The 20235-nt window shown below is 33.6% G+C and overlaps 1 protein-coding gene across 16 annotated transcripts in view; it reads right to left on the reverse strand.

Moving 5' to 3' along the window:
• FIP1L1 (factor interacting with PAPOLA and CPSF1) overlaps positions 1–20235 on the reverse strand; it is a 65391-nt gene that overhangs the window by 9640 nt on the left and 35516 nt on the right. For 12 of the 16 annotated variants that reach the window (XM_024746643.1, XM_024746651.1, XM_024746641.1 and 9 more), the window contains 4 exons: positions 18502–18658; positions 9385–9411; positions 7296–7350; positions 5843–5898 (listed from right to left, as the gene is read on the reverse strand). In XM_024746643.1, coding sequence (XP_024602411.1) covers positions 5843–5898; positions 7296–7350; positions 9385–9411; positions 18502–18658 — 295 coding nt within the window. The remainder of the gene's footprint in view (positions 1–5842; positions 5899–7295; positions 7351–9384; positions 9412–18501; positions 18659–20235) is intronic. The other 4 variants (XM_024746652.1, XM_024746650.1, XM_024746640.1 and 1 more) reach the window with 1 other exon arrangement.

Here is a 20235-nt window from a genome sequence, read left to right on the forward strand (position 1 = left end):
AAAACCATGTAGGGAAAAATAGAACCTGAAAAATTCAGTCAATTCAAAACAGAACTAGAAAGAATGGGGGTACGGGAGACAAGTGTGAATAGCTCAAAAATCACAATACAAAAGACACTGAATTAATTAATCTGTTAAGTGACAGAGATTATTGATTTGTACTTTTAAAAATTCTACCTAAATGCTGAAGATAAGAGACATAAAAAACACACAAAATGGTTGAAAGTAAAAGAATGGGAGGAAAAAAAGGAAAATACTAATAAAATAAAATAAAATACTAATAAAATAGTAATAAAATAAAACACTAATATCCCCCAATTTCCATATGAGTAGTTGTATTAAAGCAGACTCATACAAAAAGGATTACTCGGGGAAGAAAGGATGACTACTTGAAGGTGGAGGATGCAAAACTGACCAAGAAGACAGAACAAATTAAACTTCCAAATATCTAACACCTTACTTTTTACAGAGTAAAAACTAACAGAATACAGGCAGAAATAGAAAAATCCACCATGATCATGGGAGATTAACATACTCTTTCAATTACTGACACTTCAAGCAAACAAAAAAATCACTATAGATATATGAGGACCGAGCAAAATACCGCTAACAAAGTTGATTTAATGGACATAACATAGAATACTGCCCAGGGCAGGTAAAGAATACTCCTTCTTCTCACCCATATGAAACATTTATAAAAATATACTATGTACTTTCAGACACCATGTTCTCCGACCACCATACAATTTAAATTAGAAGTAAAAAATTTTAATTATGGGAAAATAATCTCCATATATATCAAATTTAAAACACACTTCTGATAACTCAGGGGTCAGAAAAGTCATAAATTTAAAATAATTTAAAAACCGAACATAAACAAAAACACAATATATCAAAAGTCTAGAAATGAAAACTGTTCTGGAGGGAAATTTATCTTAAAAAACACTACATTAGAAAAGATGGAAAGTGAATGAATTAAGCTTTCAACTTATGAACCTAGGAAAAAACAGAATAATCTAACAGAAGGGAGATAATAAAGATAAAAGGAGAAATCAAGTAAATAGAAAACTACCATACAATAAACAAAGCTAAAAGTTGGTTTTTAAAGACTAGATGAATAAAACATGATAATCTTCTGACAGGATTAAGAAAAAAGAGACCTCATAAAAATTATCAGAACCAATAAGGGACTACAACTACAGATGTTGCAGAGATTAAACAATACAGAGAATATTATACACTTTAGACCAACACATTAAGTAACTCAAGAGTGAAAAGAAATCTTGACTAGTACCATAATTATTAAAGACATTAAATCCGTAATTCAAAACCTTCCCACAAGACCAGATGGCTTTTACAGGTGACTTTTACTACAGATCACTCTAATAATATACAAACTTCCAGAGAATAGGAAAAAAAGATTATTGCCTAACTTATCCCATGTGGCTTGTATAACCTTAATACTAAAACCAGTTAAGGACAGTACAAATAAAGGAGAATCACAGAACAATCTTACATATGAACTTAGTTGTCAAAATCCTAAATAAGTCAGTGTTTATTTTGAAAAATAAAAAGGTAAAATCAATCATGACCAAGTTAGGTTTACCTCAGCAAATAAAAGGTGGCTCAATATTAGAAAAATTTAGAAATCTGCCACATTTAACAGAGAAGGAAAACAGCATGATCAACTCAGAAAGCATCTGATAAAGCTCAATATCTGTTCAGTTTAAAAGCCCTTGGAAAGCAAGAAGAGATTTTCCTTATACTGACATAGGGTTTTATCAAAAACCTAAGAGTAAAAATCTAGCAGTATAAATATAAAAGCATTTCCTTTAAAAAAAAAAAAGGGGGGGTATCCCCAGACAAGAACTCCACTTTCAGTACTTCAATATTATATGGAGATCCTAGCCAGAACAATAAGACCAAAAAAAGGGGGTTGGGGGCGGAGGGAGGTGAGGAATAAGAATCTGAAACGGAAGGAACTGCAGATGATACTGTCTGAAGAGAATTCACAGACAAATTATAGTGAGAGTTCAACAGGTAACAGGCTACAAGGTCAACATATATATTGATCAACATATATACATATAAATAAAACAAAAACCAATTATTTCTAAATACAAGCAAACACAAACAGTACATGGAGTTTAAATGAATATCCCATTTATAAGAACAAAAAATAGGTACCTATGACTAAACCTAACCAAAGATGTGCAAGTGTATGGAGACAATTATAGCACTCAGCTGAAACACATTAAAGAACACCTCCCTAAATGGAGAGTGCTTGTTCATACATTAACACAATGTTGTAAGGTATGAACTCCTACAAACTGTTCTAGAGCATCAATGTAACAAATAACATGGTATAGTTAAGAGAAAGGACTCTGGAGCAAGGCTACAAGGTTTCAAAGCCTACCTCTGCCACTTATTGTGTGACATTGGGAAAATGGCCTTAATCTGGCTGTTCTTAAATTCCCTAGTCCATAAAATGAGGGTCGTAACACTATGCCTGCTTTATAAGACTGTGAGGATTACATGAATTAACAGTGTTTGTCATACTGTATGCATAATATAAGCGTTAATTATTAATAAAAATCAACAGAGTTTTTCATGGAACTTGCAAAGTTGATTCTAAAATAGATATGTAAGAGCAATGGCCCCAAAATACTTCTGAAGCAGAATAAGGTAGATAGATTTTGCTGAACCAGGTATCAGATTTACTACAGAACTCAAAATTAAGGTAGTGTGGCATTATTAGCACAGGGACAGTTAAATTAACCAAATGAATAGTCTAGAAAGGTAAGAAACAGATCCATGCATGCAGGGAAACTTGATACACGAATGGAGAGATGACACTGTAGATCCCTCAGGAAGGATAAACAAGTAACACTGGGACCATTACATCTTTACTTCATAACGTAGGCAAAAATTAATTCCAGATGGCTTAAGAACTTACACAGGAAAAAGAAATTTGAAAACTTTTTTTGGGGAAAAATGTATTAAAGAATATCTTTGTATACTTGAGGTAGAGAAACTCATGGTTCAAATATGAACCCAATTAAAATGTGGTATGACTTTGCACAGTTGGTGAAGTGTTAAGAAAAATGATACTTTTAATGTTTTTGCCGTAGAAAATTTCTTCTTTGAGGGGCTTGAGAATAATTATCGCTATAGTACAGAATATTTACACAGTCATAATAATGTGACTATGGTTTATTGTTTAGCTTTTAGAATAAAATATTTGTCAGGGCACAGATAATTTTGGTTACAAGACAGAATGTTAGAAGTATAGCTGATCAAAGCAGGGAGGCAGAGGTGGAAAAAGAGGTGAAGGCTTGGAAAGACACACAGTAGTAGAGACTGATGGTACATGAAACAGAGGGTAGGTATATAAATAAAAAGAGGAAGAAAGAGAGTAATATAATTTCACTTCAGGGGAATAGGAGAGGAGTGATGATGGTAAGTGAGTAAAATATACATCCATCACACTAAGAAGATAACAGATGGTATCTAAAGTTATATAATCAAGAAATAGGGTGATAAGCCTATGCAGAAATGCCATGCAGACCATCAAAAGAACTAAAAACCATTAAAAATGTCTGTCTCTGCAGTTCTTCAATATTCCTGCAAAGATTACTTTTAAACTAGGTATTGCTTTATAAGCACAATCTTAATATGCACATCAAGAAAAATCATTGTTTTCCATCTACAGCTACTTAGTTTAGTAGTGTTTGAGGATGAACTACAAAATTCTAAAATAAACAAAGGTAAAACAGAATTACCAATAAAGAGGAAGTAGTATTTATCATCTTCATTCCAAGGCTTTGTTTGACTGGAATAAAGAAACCTAACTTTATTTAATTCTTGTGCTATGCTTTATCATTGTTAGTACTAAAGACATCCTCATTAAAGGGGGGAAAACCGCTCATCTCTGAGGGGGTGGTAAAGAGTGAGCAGAAAACTCTTGCTTTTTTATTAAAAATGTGCATGTATTACTTTGAGAAAAAGTTAAATGCTTAATTAGCCAGTTTTTAAAAAATGAAATCTTCCACAAGGAAACTGCGCAGGTAATCTCAAGAATAAAGTCTTATTCTTTCTGATATGGGCTATTCCTCAAGTACATCTGTACTGAAACAAATACACAGGAATTTCATGACAAAGCAGAAAATGTTAAGTGCCATAAAAAAGGTAAAAATAAATTTTAATTAATTTTATAAGTAATGCTTATCGAGTATGTACATATTACAGGTACTGTGCTGAGTCCTTTATATTCAAACTTCAATTAACAGATGTGAAAAATAACCGCCTCCAAGTGCAGAAAAGGGAAGGAACTTGGAGCTTGTTGGAGATGGGGATAATCAGAAAAATAACAGCTAATATTTGAGTGTCTATTAAATGGCAGGACTAACATGCTTCAGTGTATTCTCTCTGATCTTACGAGGAAGAATTGTGCTCTCCATTTAATGGTTAAAGATCTACAAAAGTCACATAAATAATGAGAGGGGGAAGCAAGATTCCAACCCAAAGAGTATGACTTCCTGGGAGCCCAGGGGAAAAAATGTGACATAACCACTGAAACAAATAACAGAAAGACTACCTTTTGATGTGAATGAATGGAATATGTGGCTTTGAACAAGGTGGGTCTGAAGGACAGTACAAAACCCTGACACAGATACCTAGAAGGTTAACTGAAAGTATATGACTGACACAAATAGCTGATCTCTCACCAAGACTTACAAATTCTACTCCTTAAATGCCTTTGGAACCACTAATTTTCTCCATCCCCCATGGTATCCGCTGAATTCAGGACTATAAATTTCTTCCCCTGGATTACTCTAACAGCTTCTTGTTCTCCCAATCAAGCAGGCATCTCTGCCCTTCCCACCTTTCTCCCACCCTACAAATCCCCAATTTCCTCACAGTAAGTAGCCAGAATGGACGCTTTTCAAATGTAAACCTAACAATTATGCAAATCAGCATAAAACTAAATGGCTCCTCACAGCCCTCTGACTAAGGTCTAAACTCTACAGCATGGCTGTAACGCCCCACACCATTTCTTATCTCATCTCTAGATGTTCATCATATTCTCTACTCTCCAACCACACCACACTTCATTCAGTTCATAAAGCCTACCACACTCTCTCACACCCCCATGTTTCTGAACATGATTTGAACCCCAAATCATCTACACCCCACTCCAGTGGAGTGGGAGACCCCTCCATCATGTTCCTATGATACCCTCTTCTGTCACCTGGTTGTTTCCTCACTAGCTTTTAATTTGTTGAAGGCAAGCAAACCTATGTCTAGTTTACTGTATCCTTAAAACCTAGTACAATGCACAGCTCTTTTAAAATAAACGAACGGATCAAGAAATCTAAGCAGAAAGTGGTATCAGAAGGCCTTAGAAGGGATAAAGTTGTCAAGAGTGAACATGAAAAAGAACCTGCCAAATGATCTAGAAGAAAAGATAAACCAGTGAGGGGGAAAGATGAGAAAGAGGTTAGTCAGATACCGTGAGTTAAGAAACAAAAAAGATTATGGACAGTGAAGATCGACAATTTGGTGACAAATCCTAAATCCTTTTGGGAAAAGGCAAGGGACAAATATCCCCGTTGTGTCACCATTTGTTAATTTTTAAAAGTATGGCTGGTAAAGAAATGAAAAGTATTCTGTTAAGTAATCTGGAATATATGTAAGACCTAGTTATTCCTGTAGTAAGTATTTTTTAATTGCTCTGTAAGATAGTACTTTAAACCATGGAAGTATGTTTCTATTGTTTTAAAAGTACTTAAGTACTTTACTGATTCAAACTGAATCTGGGCAATTAAAAAGTAACACTTACCATTGCCATATGGAAAAGCACGTGCAGAACGACTATCATAACCAGAGGAATGTCCACTGTCGAAGAAAAATATATTTTTATGTGTTGCAAGGAAGTTCTGAATTTTAATAATTTGGTGCAAATGCAAAACATAGGGCAGAATTATGACTTTTATTTAACCACCATATAATGGTACCTGTAATTCTGTAACTATTTTTTAATACTTAAAAACACAGGCTGTTTAACCTCAAAACCTAACACCTACTTGTAAAGAAAATAGAGCTTGTTAGTATTAACATGAGTAATCCAATCAATTCAGCCTGACTCACAATAAGTAACAGAAACTTCGAGGCTAACAAAGTATTTCAGACTTTAGTTAAAATTTTGCCTTAAAAAACTGACTTTAATAATTAAAAATCAGAAATTCAGTGCTACTGATAGAATCAACAAATACTACTTTTTAACATTTTGATTGTGAAAACAAATATATATTTAACGAGAACTTAAAATTAAATCCTATGGTCTCACAAGTCACACTTCACCGAGTTTTATCATTTCGTTTGAAAATCATATGCTTGGTTTGATGTTACTGATGTAAAGTTCTCACAATTTTTCTTTTTATATAGTTTAAATCACCTTTTCAGAAATACAGTATTTTTTATAGAGTTTATTTGCCACTTAAGAGGAAATAATAATGGCTACCATTTATTAGTTTTTTCTATCTGCAAAGAATGGTGCTGATGCTTTATATTCACTAGCTGTTTTAATCTTCACAACTCTATCAACCCCCCATTTGGTAAAAGAGGAATCTGAGTCTCAATGAATAGTTTTGAACCTTGCCTAAGAACACAAAGCTGGGAAATTCTGAAGCCAAATTTGAACCAGGTTAGTGTGATTCCAAAACCTATGGGGTTAAACATGGTATTGCCATCCATGAGGTAAATGTTCTTTACCACAGCATTCCAAATAACATAAACCATAAACGCAGGGTATAAAAAATAAGGCTACTGCCACGCAGAAGGGATCCAATCTTCCTTTGTGGAAGCTGAGTTGCACTGGGTAGCAAGGAATAAGGCAGCTTTGCTTTACTGTGGTCCCTGAAAATAGTTATCCTTACTTAATCCTAAAACAGACATGCATTATTCATGATTACTAGTCATCTGTTTGTACATCCCACAAAACTGGACTACAGCCAAGTTTTTACAATCTAGGGGTTTCTTTAATAAGAGTATCGTAAATCAAAGCAAGGTATTTCAAAATACTATCATTTAGTTTTCTTTGTCCTGTTTTGTTATTAGGCTATAGGTCCAACATCTTATATAAAAGTAACTAATACAGATCTAGACTTATGAATTAAAAGGCAGGTACTATTGTTTATAAAATTAAACCTTTGAAAATATTACCAAGATACATATGATTCTTCTGTCAGAAGCCTATCAATGACAAAAAAGTTTACAGTATCCATACTGATTACCTTTCTATTGTTGGTATAAGAGACGGAGGTGGAGCGCCTGGTGGAGGAGGAAAACCTGAAACATTCAATCATAAGATAAAAAAAGTTAACAGAATGTACACTTAATGCCGAGAGTTAAGGTTGCTGTGTGTCACTAAATTTCTCTGGGGATATAACGTGCTTCTCTATGTTATAATGGACAGGAAAAAAATGGAGCTTAAATTTATGAACAGATTTTTGGAGGAATATAACTTTAAATGAACAGTCTGGTCTAATACACAGAGCACAAACTGGGAGTCAGGACACCCGGTCTTATTTTCAGCACCACACACAGCCCATTTTGTGAGTGTGAGAAAGTTAATCTCAGTGCCTTACCTTTTCCATATATAAAACAGTAGTAGTGTTGCCACCAGATATATTTTAAGTATTTTAGAAGAAAAGCAAATAAAATAGCATTTACCTCTTTCAAAAAATATTTTGAGAGTTTAGATGTATATAAATTTCCTTAAAATGTATAATTTATAAATAAAATCTTACCAGTAAATATATAAATGCTTAAGGCTGAGAACATCCATCATAAAATACGTTTTAAATAGTACAACCCTAAAGAACTAATTTATAAAGAAAAGCACATAATGTAGTTTTTAAATTAGTTTAGAAATGAAATAATTTGCACCTTTATATCATGAGGTCTGCATTCTGAATAATTCACAAAACCTAAATGAAATACCACAGAGTATGGCTACAAGGGACCTTAACAGTTAAATCTACTCTGCACTTTCAAATTCAGATAGGCAATAAAATATCCCAACAAGACTTGAAGATTCTACAACTTATGATACCAATTCCTATGACACCAATTCCTGCCAAGCTTTAATAACCCTATTAGGAAGCACATTAAATTATATAATTCGAATCTCTCTCACTACAATTCATATGCTGATCTGCATGAGGACAAAAAGCAATCCATGGAAATACATGTTTGAAAACACTTCCACTAAGCCTCCTTTTTAGTATTCTAGGTAAAAATGAACCCCAGTTCTCCTAACCCTTCTCAAAAGTCCATTTAAATCCATTTTTAGCCCTGCTTCAAGCTGTTTCAAATTCACCATGCTCATCTTCACTGTGTCCAGTTTTTAGGTTCTCCTCTATTAAGCATCTTAGCAGTGTAAAATTTAGCAATTACTACATTAGTCCTAGAGTCACAATCCTACTTTATATAGCCTTACGATCACTTCTTTTTAACCTATAAAGACACACCAATGATTCCTTTATGACTTTTCCTAGTAAGTCTTTTTCAGCCATATTCATACATAATCAGTGACTCTCTATCCCACATCTAAATATGTATACTATCCTATGCTATCTAAACTCCACTATTTTCTGTTTATCAAGGTCATTTTGAACTTAGACCCACCCTTCCAAGCATTGTCACCTCTCATTCTCTTTGTACTTCTTGACTTTTAATACTGAACTCAGTAAATACACTTGCTATCATATTTGTATCACACTACCAAAAAATAAAAAAATTTAAAAAGAACTGAAAAAAAAATGTAAAGAACACTGAGCCACATATAAACTCCTATTGATCATATCCTTACAACAATGAACAATTTAATCATTGCTCTATGAACAACCATCTGTCCAGCTGTCAACCTATCTGTGTGGTTCAGAACATACTTTCTCACAACATTGAGTTATGCCAGCAGGGTAAAAATAAAAAAATTAGAAACCATGATAAAGTCAAGATAAATGACCTTTCTCTTCTCTTGCAGTCACTTCATCATACATAAAAAATTCATTGGTCTGAAAAAACAATTTTTAATAAAAATTTTATTTTTAATTCTATCCTGTTTTCTTTAATAAATTGATATGGTAAAAAATTTCTCAGAATGTCTATTTCTACAGAAATGGGTAAGACAAGTATAAGAAAACTAAATATCTTAATCAAAACTCGAATGAAGCAAAGGCAGAGCTGAAAATAGGACCTTGAAATCCCAATAGCCTATTCCACATTCTAACCACATCAACACTGTCCCTCCTGTAACTGTAAGCTTGAAATTTCATGTTTATTAACAATGATGGAGAAAACATGAAAAAAAAGTTTTACCTGGAGGTGGTACAGTTATTGGAATACCTAAAAAACAAGTGATGAAATTTAATATAGTAATTGGATTTCATAACCTGTTATGTATTTATGCCATCACCAAAGAAAACCTTGAAATAAAACCCCTCGCCTCATTGTCCTGGCTTATTCCGTCAAAAGCAGCATTCTGTTTTCTTGCAGAGGACCAACAATTCAAATGTAACGTCAGACTTCCTGATGAAATCCCAGTCTAACAACTTCATAACAAGGTTTCCCCCACTAGTTGTGATCACAAACGAAGTGAGACATCAGTTAAAAAAGCACACTTGTGCATACACAAATATCAAACTCCATGAAATTAACACTAAGTTTGATAATCAACATCTGATCTTGTTATTTTAACAGTTTAATAGGGAAAGTGATCAATGGGCTCTTAAATACTGCAGGTAGTGCAAGGTAACTTGGAAGATGATGGATATTCACTTTAGTAAAGCTACGAGGGAGGTTCAAGTGTTAGTGTGAATTGTTTTACTGTTGTTGACAGGAGTGTGGAAAGGTTATTACTTCCCTTGACTTGTGGGAGGATAGGGGGTATAGCCAATTCATATATATAAACCCCTAGGGCACACTAAGTCTACTTCTATAGAAGTCAGTAAATACTAATTTGAGTGACTCTCACTCATTGGCACACATTAAAACTTTAAGAAATAAGCTATGTATAAACATTCTCAATTTACATTGGTCAAATGTGCCTATAAACCCTAATTTAAAATTTATGTGTCATGCAAATTGTAAGTTTCTTGTTTGAAGAAAAATGACATTTCTAAGTAGAAAACTTTAAAAAACAAATAACTTTTTCAAGGAAAATTTTATACCATAGTAACTTCAACAAAGTCAGAATGGTTTACTAAATCCAATCTTAAAAACTGCATCAAAACTATTCCCAAAGAGGAAAAAGTAATCTAATTCATTAACTAAATGCATAGGAAAAAATAATGAAAAAAACTGCTTTCAAGTGTTTGCTTGTCAATGAAACATCTGCCAATAATTTATTTAAACTTTTTCTGTGCATGTTTTACCAGAATAAGAGGTTTATACAAAAAGATCTTAAAGCAGCAAATGGCCTTAAAATGGAGAATGAAGCACCTTATTTAACCACCCGTGCAATAAAAGGATAAGCTAAACTTACAAAAACCAAGAAGATTGAAAAAGATATATAAGACAGCTATCATGTTTCAAAAATCATTAGGCATCCACAAGTCTACTAAAATGAGCTACACTTCATGGTAATTCTCATCCATCCTGAGGTACCTTGCTGCTTCCTATATTACTAAGCTAAAAGAATCCAGCGAACAATACAAACTAGCAGAGTCCCAGACACCAAACTAAATGGGAAATCAAGGAAGGCAGAGCATATTAAACGTTCTTAATGTCTACTATTACTTGATTTTCTTTAGAACAGTATAGATATTTTTAGAGCACTACTGTACTTCACTATGTGACCTAGTTTTCACATTTGAATACATGACTATTTAAATGAATGACTATTGTCCTAGGTGTGTAAGATAAAAAACCATACCAACTTCAGCAACCCACTCTGTAATCCTAATAACTTTACCTAAGTCAATACACGAGCAACATGCATCACTTCAGCTAACTACAATATGAATTCATGTGAAGTAAGAAAATACTAGTCAGACCTCTCAAAATTTAGTCCTCAAAAACATTTATCAAACTTTCACAAAACATAAAAATAAAAGAATATAACCAAACTATTAAGTATGCTATGAAGGTAGTTAAAATTACAAACATTTTGCTTTAAATTTTAATCTTACTACAGTAGTATCATAGGACAGATTTTTAAAAAATCAACTGAAAAGAATTAAGAACACAAAAATTATGCAACATAGACAGATATAGATGTCTTTCCAAACAGTATCTACACATCAGAAAGCTGGCATGAGAACTTATAAAGGGTCCTTCTTGTGAGACCCACATTTCATCTAAGATAATTCAATGCAAATCTTTATTGGTAAGTGTTCACTGAAACAGAACTTAAAAGTTGATGAAACATTATACAATCCATTCTTTGACAATTAGCAAATGTATTTTCAAAATGCTACTAAGAAAATTTAATATGTGATATAATGTTAAACCAACACACTTTTCATCTAAAATAATCACCGCTTGGTACTTGACTTTTGTTAACAAAAGAAACAGTGTAATGAAAAAGAAAATGCATCTCAAAATTCCCCGTCCTGTCTCCCTCAACAATCCCACCTTTCCTGGCCAACATACATGCTGCCCAGCCAACAGGCTTGAAATACACAAAGCACGTACTGTGTTTCTTTTTTGTATCCTTTATCTGTAAAATGAGTAGGGAAAAAATGTTTGTTTTCCTGGAAAGTTTTGCACACAATAGTAAAAGCAAGATTTCTATTACAGGCCAAAAGTTTTTGGAAAAGTAATATTCAAGTTCTAAAGGGAATGAATAGATTAGTGGTTTTGAAACTTCAGTGGCCATCAGAATCACCTCAAGAATTTGTTAAAACACAGACTGCTGGGCCCCGCCCCTAGAATTTCTGATTCAGTAGGTCTGGAGTGAGGCAGAGAATTTGCATCCCAAACAAGGAGATGATGATGCTGCTGACCAGAGACCATACTCTGAAATCACTGGATTACATCCAAACTTCTCTATTAATTGCATTGCTGAGCACCTCAATATTCAAAACACGTAACATAAATTCCATTTCAAATTTTTATGAAACAAACAAAGCATGTGACATTCTTAAGTAAAACAGTACAGCTGTATGACAGCCTATACTATCTGGCATCTTTAAAAGAAAGAGAATAGGATTTAACTAATTCCAGTATGTAGTAAGTATTTGTAAATGTAAAGAAGCATAGGGGTGGGGGGGGGGGACCTAAAATCCTATTTAGGGACTGAAGGAATTGATGCAAAGAAACAGAAAGACAGCAGACCAGCAAAACATCATATCAAAAGGAACTCATCTATATTTCAAAAACTCCCACAAAGTTAATAGAGGCTCTGTACTCAAAAGATAAATGAATAAAAATTATCTATGAACGCATTCTCAATGTATCGTATCATTATTTTATATAGCTATGGCAAAAAAGAGTTAGGTGATAGCAATCTCTGACATGGCTTCCATTGATCCCTGCCTCCTGGTATTCATGTCTTTTTATACCTCTGGTATTTATATCCTCCCCTTGAGTGTGGTCTAGATATAATGACTTATTTCTAACAGGCGAAATACAGCAAAAATGATGGGATGTCACTTCCGTGACTAGGTTACAAAAGAGAGTGACTTCTATTTTGCTGGTTTCCTCTACTGTGTTCTCAGCATTCACGCTCTGATGAAGCCAGCTACCTTGTTGGAGAGGAAGTGAATCTTTTCAACAAAGAGGTCAGTGAACTTGAACAGAAATCTTTTCTTAGTCAAGCCTTTGAGATGACCATCTCAAAGCCTCTGAGAGAACTTGAAGCAGAGGACCAGCTAAGCTGTCCCCACATTCCTAACCCACAAACACTGTTCAATAATAAATGTATGTTGTTTTAAGCCACTATGTTCTACAGTAATTTGTTATGGAGCAAGAGCTAATACATATAGTTACTACCTATCATTTCTCTATTCAGTTCAAATGAAAGAAAAAAGCACAGCAAAGAACTATGTGAACTATGCTTCCTATTTCTCACTTGTAAATGACAAATTTCATCAACACTAGCATGTTACAAATTGATAGCCTGATCACTTTCCTCATGTCTCACCAATTTCCACTGTCAAGTCATCAAGCTCGTAAGTAAACTCTGCACAAAAAAACTGAGTACAAAGTTTTATAAAAATCTTTAAATATTACCTTCCACCACATGCTTTTCTATGTATCAATATTTTAAATACTATATATACACATACATCATCTACCATGTACCCTTTTAAAAAAAACAGGATGTAGACTAATATAAAACTATTTCTTAATAAAGTAATTAATCACAAAGGTGCAAAAAGGAATGGAAGTAATTTTAAAGAAAAAATGTTAGAAGGTGATATGGTCACTAAAGTTAAAGCAACAAAAATAGTTATCAGCATACTCCACACCTAAAAGTAAAAAAGATAATTTTACATTAACTATAAAATGGGTGAACTATTTTATCTTTATTAAGATCTCTTAATCCTATTATAATCTAAAAGCCTATGGAAAACAAAAATTCTATGTTAGACAAATAAAAACGTCTCTGATAGAAATATCAATATTTTTACAAATAACTTGTAAAGGAATTAATCTCTACAAGCTCACATCTAATGGCAAAGTGACTGGAAGAGTAGCACAAACAAAAGGCAAATATTAAACCATAATTAAATTCTAATTATAAAGGGAGCATCCATGGGGAAAAAAGACATTTAAAAATATCAACATCCTGAAGGAGCTTTTATTTTCTATTAAAACTTAAATTTAACTTAATTGTGCCAAAAAATACTATTTGTTACAGATAATTAGCATTACACCCTACTTTGAGTTTACTGAAAACACTGACTCTTGGTTTTTTAAAAAAAATACAGAAAAACACAACAAAATAGAAAATGAGTACAGTTCTCAAAAACTTCAAGAAATTATTTTTCAAAAGGTATTTCTAGAAACTACATTTTTAAAATGCTTACATTTTTGGCAAACAGCATCAGTTAATATGTGGATTTGCTGTGTAAGACCAAAAATCTTCATGGAACTATAAAATCAGCTTAATAAATGTTATATTCACAAAACAGCTTCTCAAATAAAGGGACAAAATTGTACTTCCTCAAGGATGCAGAAAATATTCATCGAATACAGGCCAAGCTTCTGGCAAAGCAGCAGTTCTCAAAGTGTTATCTGGAGCTTCCTGGGCGTCCCAAAAGCCCTTCTAGGAATCTGCAAGGTCAAAACTCCTTTCATAAACACTAGGCTGTTATTTGCCATTTTCATGCTCATTCTCTTACAAGTATACAATGAAGTTTTCCAGAGGCTACAGGACATGTGAAATCACAATAGATTTAATGTGGAAGCAAATAGGAGAATCCGGTTTTTTTCTAGTAAGCCACATAGTAAAGAGATTTGCAAAAGTGTAAAACAAGGCCACTGTTTGCACTAAATGTTGTCATTCTGGAAAAATAATTTTTCATAAAAATATTATCTTAATATGTAATGGGATTATTATGCATACTCTCAAAATAATATTTTAAATATAATATTTTAGGGCTCCCCTCGTGGCGCAGTGGTTAAGAGTCCGCCTGCCGATGCAGGGGACACAGGTTCATGCCCCGGTCCGGGAAGATCCCACATGCCGCGGAGCGGCTGGGCCCATGAGCCATGGCCGCTGAGCCTGTGCGTCCGGAGCCTGTGCTCCGCAATGGGAGAGGCCACAACAGTGAGAGGCCCGCGTACCGCAAAAAATAAAAATATATATATATAATATTTTAATTTCTCAGGTTTAATTTCTAATAAAAAAATTGATATAACACACATAAATAAAAGCTCTCTGGGGTCTACAGTAATTTTTAAGAGTATAAAGGGGTCTGTAACCAAAAAGTCTGATAGCCTCTGTGCTAGAAACCATACTGCTAACAGGAAAATAATCTAATTTTAGATTATCTAATAATCTAATTTTCTGGTTCACTAGAAAATGAAAATAATAGATTTTCTGAAAATTAAGGAAGATCTTGAATAACCAGTGTTTGTTTTCAAGCTACTGTTAGTATGGTGGCAAGGAACCATATTAAATACTTTTTCATTTAAAAAAGCTAATCCAGAACTCACAACATTCACTTAGGACCTTACATGTTTGTTGTACTCTCCAAAACAAAACCTCCTCTGCTCTCCGTACAAATCCATTGTGGCCAGAAATATGATTTTGGCTTCTCTGTCACTTCATGTATGTTCTAGATGTATGTGTATTTGAGGGGGAGAGGAAGCAACACACCCTCTTCTTTTCTGTTAACTACCTGACAGTAAAAGTTCCTTGAATGAAGCGGTCTCTATCAATTCACTGTTGCTAAGGAGTAACTGTCCACTCATGCAAGAAGCCACATCTGTAAACCTCCAAGAGCTGACCATAAATTTAATCCTCCACACCAGGGCGCTTCTGAGAGTGAATAGTAATAATTAACCTGGGACAAAACATATAATAGGACTATTCCAAGCAAATCTGGATAACATCCCAAATTAAGGGCATAATACATCATTATTATATTTGTTCCACCATATACAGAACTACAGTCTTAGAAACTTAAGCATTTGAAAGCTAATGTTAACAAATGCAACATTAAAATGTTCAAATTAATTCTCCAAAGATTTTTCTTCATTTTTCCTTTAATTATTTCTCAAGGAAGCAAAAAGAAAACCCAAGGTTTCTCAAAGACAAATGGAGTGTTTTTTAAGGCAGTACTTACAAAAAGACTCCTGAACCACAGCTTTCGTTCATTAGTTGCTTATGCTTCTTAAGGTGATCTAAATTACAGCGAACTATACAGAATATACTGTAATCATGTGACTCTGTGGTAAATGGTAACTGAAAATGTGGCTTTAATCAAGGCCTACATTCATCTGGTATACGTATATATATCTATGCAGCCATACTGTAGTTTAAAGCCCGTGCTCATTCTGATTAATAAGTGCCTGTACCAACTGTCAATCTGATAATCCCTTTGGTGTTATGGATACATAAATATCCTGTTAACTCAATTAGCTAACATATTAAGGGAATGTCAAGTATACACAAGACCTCTGTGATTAGCGCTGCAGGAAACATAAATGGAAATACACAGCCTATGCTCTCTCCAACAGCTCACAATCTAGTAAAATAAGGAGTAATCCAGATAGTCTCAACTTACAAATATTTGGTTTCAATATGAATTGGTATCTTTCCCTCACTACCACCCCCAGCAAATATACCACAGATAGGTACTGCTTAACCAGCATTAGAATTCATCTGAATTTGTATTCCTTCAATGCTGACAGGATGACATGGAAATGTTCTCTAAGGATAAGCATCAAAGGAAATCTGGACAGGTGTTTAAAATATGGAAAGCATGTAGCTGAAAATTAATATTAAATAGACAGCTTAAGCAATAATCACTGGTACTCTACAGTATAATGTCATAGATAAGCTAAACATAATTAAAAGATTTGTCATCCTTATAAACAAAGGTTATACGGCAAAGAAATGGAATGATTTTGCCATTTTGAAAAAGAACACACATCCAGATAATGCCATTGCCTATCAATATCCTACAGGGCTTCTAAATATTCTTACACCAGGGAAGTATTTATTTTTTTATCATTAGTTCACACCGCCTCTCTCTCACTTACTTTAATAAATAGCAAGTGTTGAAATATGTTAGCCATCTGGGAATACACTATAGTAGCTAGTAAATAAAATTCTTTTAAATCACCTTTAGTAGCTGGTAAAGCTTAAATAAGATTACAAAGCAATGTAGTGTAAAGACTGTTATCACATACATTGATCATCTTTTAGTCTCATTAAATCAAATACGTTCAAAATTAACTATTTCTACATTTTATCTTTTTCATAGGGCAAAGGACTCATTTATGGATCACTAAGTCCTCATTACTTTCTCTTTTCATTTAGTTAATTCTCACCACATTGAAGATTCAAGAGTCACAGATCCAGGCACAACTTCTGAATGGGTTCGGATTCAGAACAAGCAATTTATTGTTGGAACAAGAAACTCACTGAACTTTAGAAATAATGTTCTCTTGAGTAACCTCTCCACTCTTCTCTTTCCTCTATTTTTGAGAAAACAGGTTCCCTAAAGCCGTAGTCAGGTTTCATAATTATCCTTTTTGAAAGCAGAAGTAATCTCAGAAGAAAATCAAAGGCATTGTGCTTGTGGGGCTAATGCAGTAGGTGAATTTTCGAGGCCAGGATGAGTATTACAGGTAAGGATTAGTCACACCCTTTAAGTGCTTCTGTACTCTAATTACAATCCCCACCGCTTAAAACAAAGACAACTCTCTTGCAAATTCAAAGTGAGTGGACAAGCCTCTCTAGTATAAACTGATTTTTTTTTTTTTTTTTTGCGGTACGCGGGCCTCTCACTGTTGTGGCCTCTCCCGTTGCGAAGCACAGGTTCCGGACGCACAGGCTCAGCGGCCATGGCTCACGGGCCCAGCCGCTCTGCGGCATGTGAGATCTTCCCGGACCGGGGCACGAACCCGTGTCCCTTGCATCGGCAGGCGGACTCTCAACCACTGCGCCACCAGGGAAGCCCTAAACTGATTTTATTAATAGAAAGCAAATTTTAACATATGTAGCTCATGTAGTTCTGGTTAGGACCAGGAGCTAATTTTTAACATTTACTACTGGCATTCTCCCTAGGAAGAAAGTAATTATTATCTCAATCAATCCTGTTAGTTTCATTAAAAATTGATTAAGGGATATAAATATTGAAAGCCTATCATGAATAAAATAACAAAGGTCTTCAGACAAAAGGATGAAAGTATAAAATATGGTAATTATTTGTGAATTTTTTTCTACTGTCACTGATCTAGTTTTTAATAAATAACCAAAAGTGACTAAGAATATGATAAAAAATGACATTAATTTTCTCTCTTGTGCAGTAGAGGTAAATATCAGATACCTGGCACCCAGAAACAGTCTCCTAAAAGGAAACCAGTATACAAAGAAAGATGACCAGACAGACTGAGATTTTCATTTCAATCCCTTCACAGGATGTAATTTTTTTGACCTACACCATTCTGAAAGTATCTTTAAATTTTTTTTCAAAACAAGATGATTCAATGTGAATTTATACATACACAACTAGCAACTTTAATTTGGGGATCACTATCATATTTTTGGATCACAATTTTAGTGTCTGTCCACTCTTCCCTATTTTAGTACATTGCTTCTTTGCTTTACTGAAAAAGTAAGACACATATACATCTGTTTCAGTGTGAATCTACTGAAGATTTTACATAATCAATTTCATATTCTATTACTTTTAATGTAGTGCAATCAATGAAGATGCTATTTTCAAATACATACTTTAATTGTTAAATTCAAAATTTTAAAAACACTCATAGGTTATTTTTCTTGCAAAATCAAATGTCTTATTTACTATTTACCTGGTGGTGGAATCAGAGGTGGAGCAGTGCTGACAGTGGGAGGAGGTGGAAGAAATGGAGGAGGTGGAAGGTGAGTGGGAGGAGCTCCTGGAGGGAAAAATGGCGGTGGTTTGCTAAAATTGTTGTCTACTTCAGTAGCAGATCTTTCAGAAAGGACCTAAAATTAGAGCATAGTTAATTAAAAAGATGAATAAATGTTCTTATCTAAGATTAAACTCAGTAAATGAATCTCATTTAATCTAAGAAATAAGTTTTATTCACTTACATATATTCTGGGGAAGCAGGAGTAATTTTTCTATGTGTGTGATGTGTGTGTATATTATACAGATGTGAGTATTCACTCTCAAACACACTTTTTTAAATGTTCACATTCAAAGCCTAGACAAAACTGAATCATTACAAATAAAATTCTTAAGGAATAATTGTTCTAAAAATATTCTAAACGAGACAATTAAGTACTTCATAAATAAAATGTAATGAGTATTATCTTTGTTACTCAACCAAATTTAAAGTATTCAAATTAAGGCAATATAATCATTAGTCATAGATACTAGCATTAAGAAATTAACATGGCAATAGAACCAGATATTCACTGTACCAAGGCCTGTCATTATCAGGTTGCAAAGTAAGAGACTATAAGGCATGCATCAATAGGGTGCAACTAACAGGCAGCCAGATACATAAAAAACTTCTTCATGTGAGCCTTGTAACTTTAAGAACAAGGGTTTATACTTAAAAAGTATTTACAAAATACTGATCTATGTGAACAGGTAAGGGACAGAAACCGAACCTACAGGAGAGTGGCGCCTAGAAATTTGAATTTTTGACAAGTTCCCTAAGGGATTCTGATGTGCAAACATGTTTGAGAAAACTAGAAGAAACAGGCAACATGATTTTATATATTTAATGTATACTTTTCAAATCCTTGCTGGCTAAAGCATATCATTTAAACATAATCTTTCATTAACTTTTCCTACATTTAAGTACAGTAATTTTTGTAAGGCTTATGCTGATAAGCTAGTTTTTAAAGTAGAAAGCAGTATTATTTTAAGAAAGCATGACATTTTAATGGTGGGGGTAAAAAAGAGGATTATCTTCCATTCTAGAAATAATTTACCTTAAAAGGTGCTAAAAAGAACATTTACATAATTTACTAAAGGTAATAAAGAATCAAAACACTGGACATCTTTTAAAGTACTCAGAGAAAGAAAATAAATAATGAAAAAAAGTGAGGTCAAGCTAATAGCTGAAAGTCTCCATTACTCAAAGTTCAAACTTGAATTATACAAGCTAATAACTCATCTTCTTTCATTCTTTCACTTGAAAAACAAAGAGATCTACTTCACCCAGAAATGTCACATTAAATAAATTATGGTATAGCCATACAATAAATCTATCATGAGGAGGTGGTAAATATTTTTAAGAATATGGGAAAATGCAAATGATAATTTTATATGGAAAAAAAAAGGATACACAAAAATATAACCATAGTAGTATCTATCCCAATCTTGCTTAGTGACGAGAAAGAGATGTACCAAAATGTTAAGAGTGGTTATCTTTAGATGGCAGAACTATCGACGGTTTTATTTTCTTCTTTAAACTTTTCCCATATTTTCCTTTTTTAGTCCAATGAGCCTATATATCACATTTATAGCAAGGAAAAAAAATATATCTTACTGAAAAAGATCCAAAGGTTATAAATTTTAAATGGAACAGCTTTTGTAATAACATGGT

Source organism: Neophocaena asiaeorientalis, unplaced genomic scaffold (genome assembly GCF_003031525.2).
Source record: "Neophocaena asiaeorientalis asiaeorientalis breed wild unplaced genomic scaffold, Neophocaena_asiaeorientalis_V1.1 scaffold19, whole genome shotgun sequence".
Classification (NCBI taxonomy): Eukaryota; Metazoa; Chordata; class Mammalia; order Artiodactyla; family Phocoenidae; genus Neophocaena; species Neophocaena asiaeorientalis.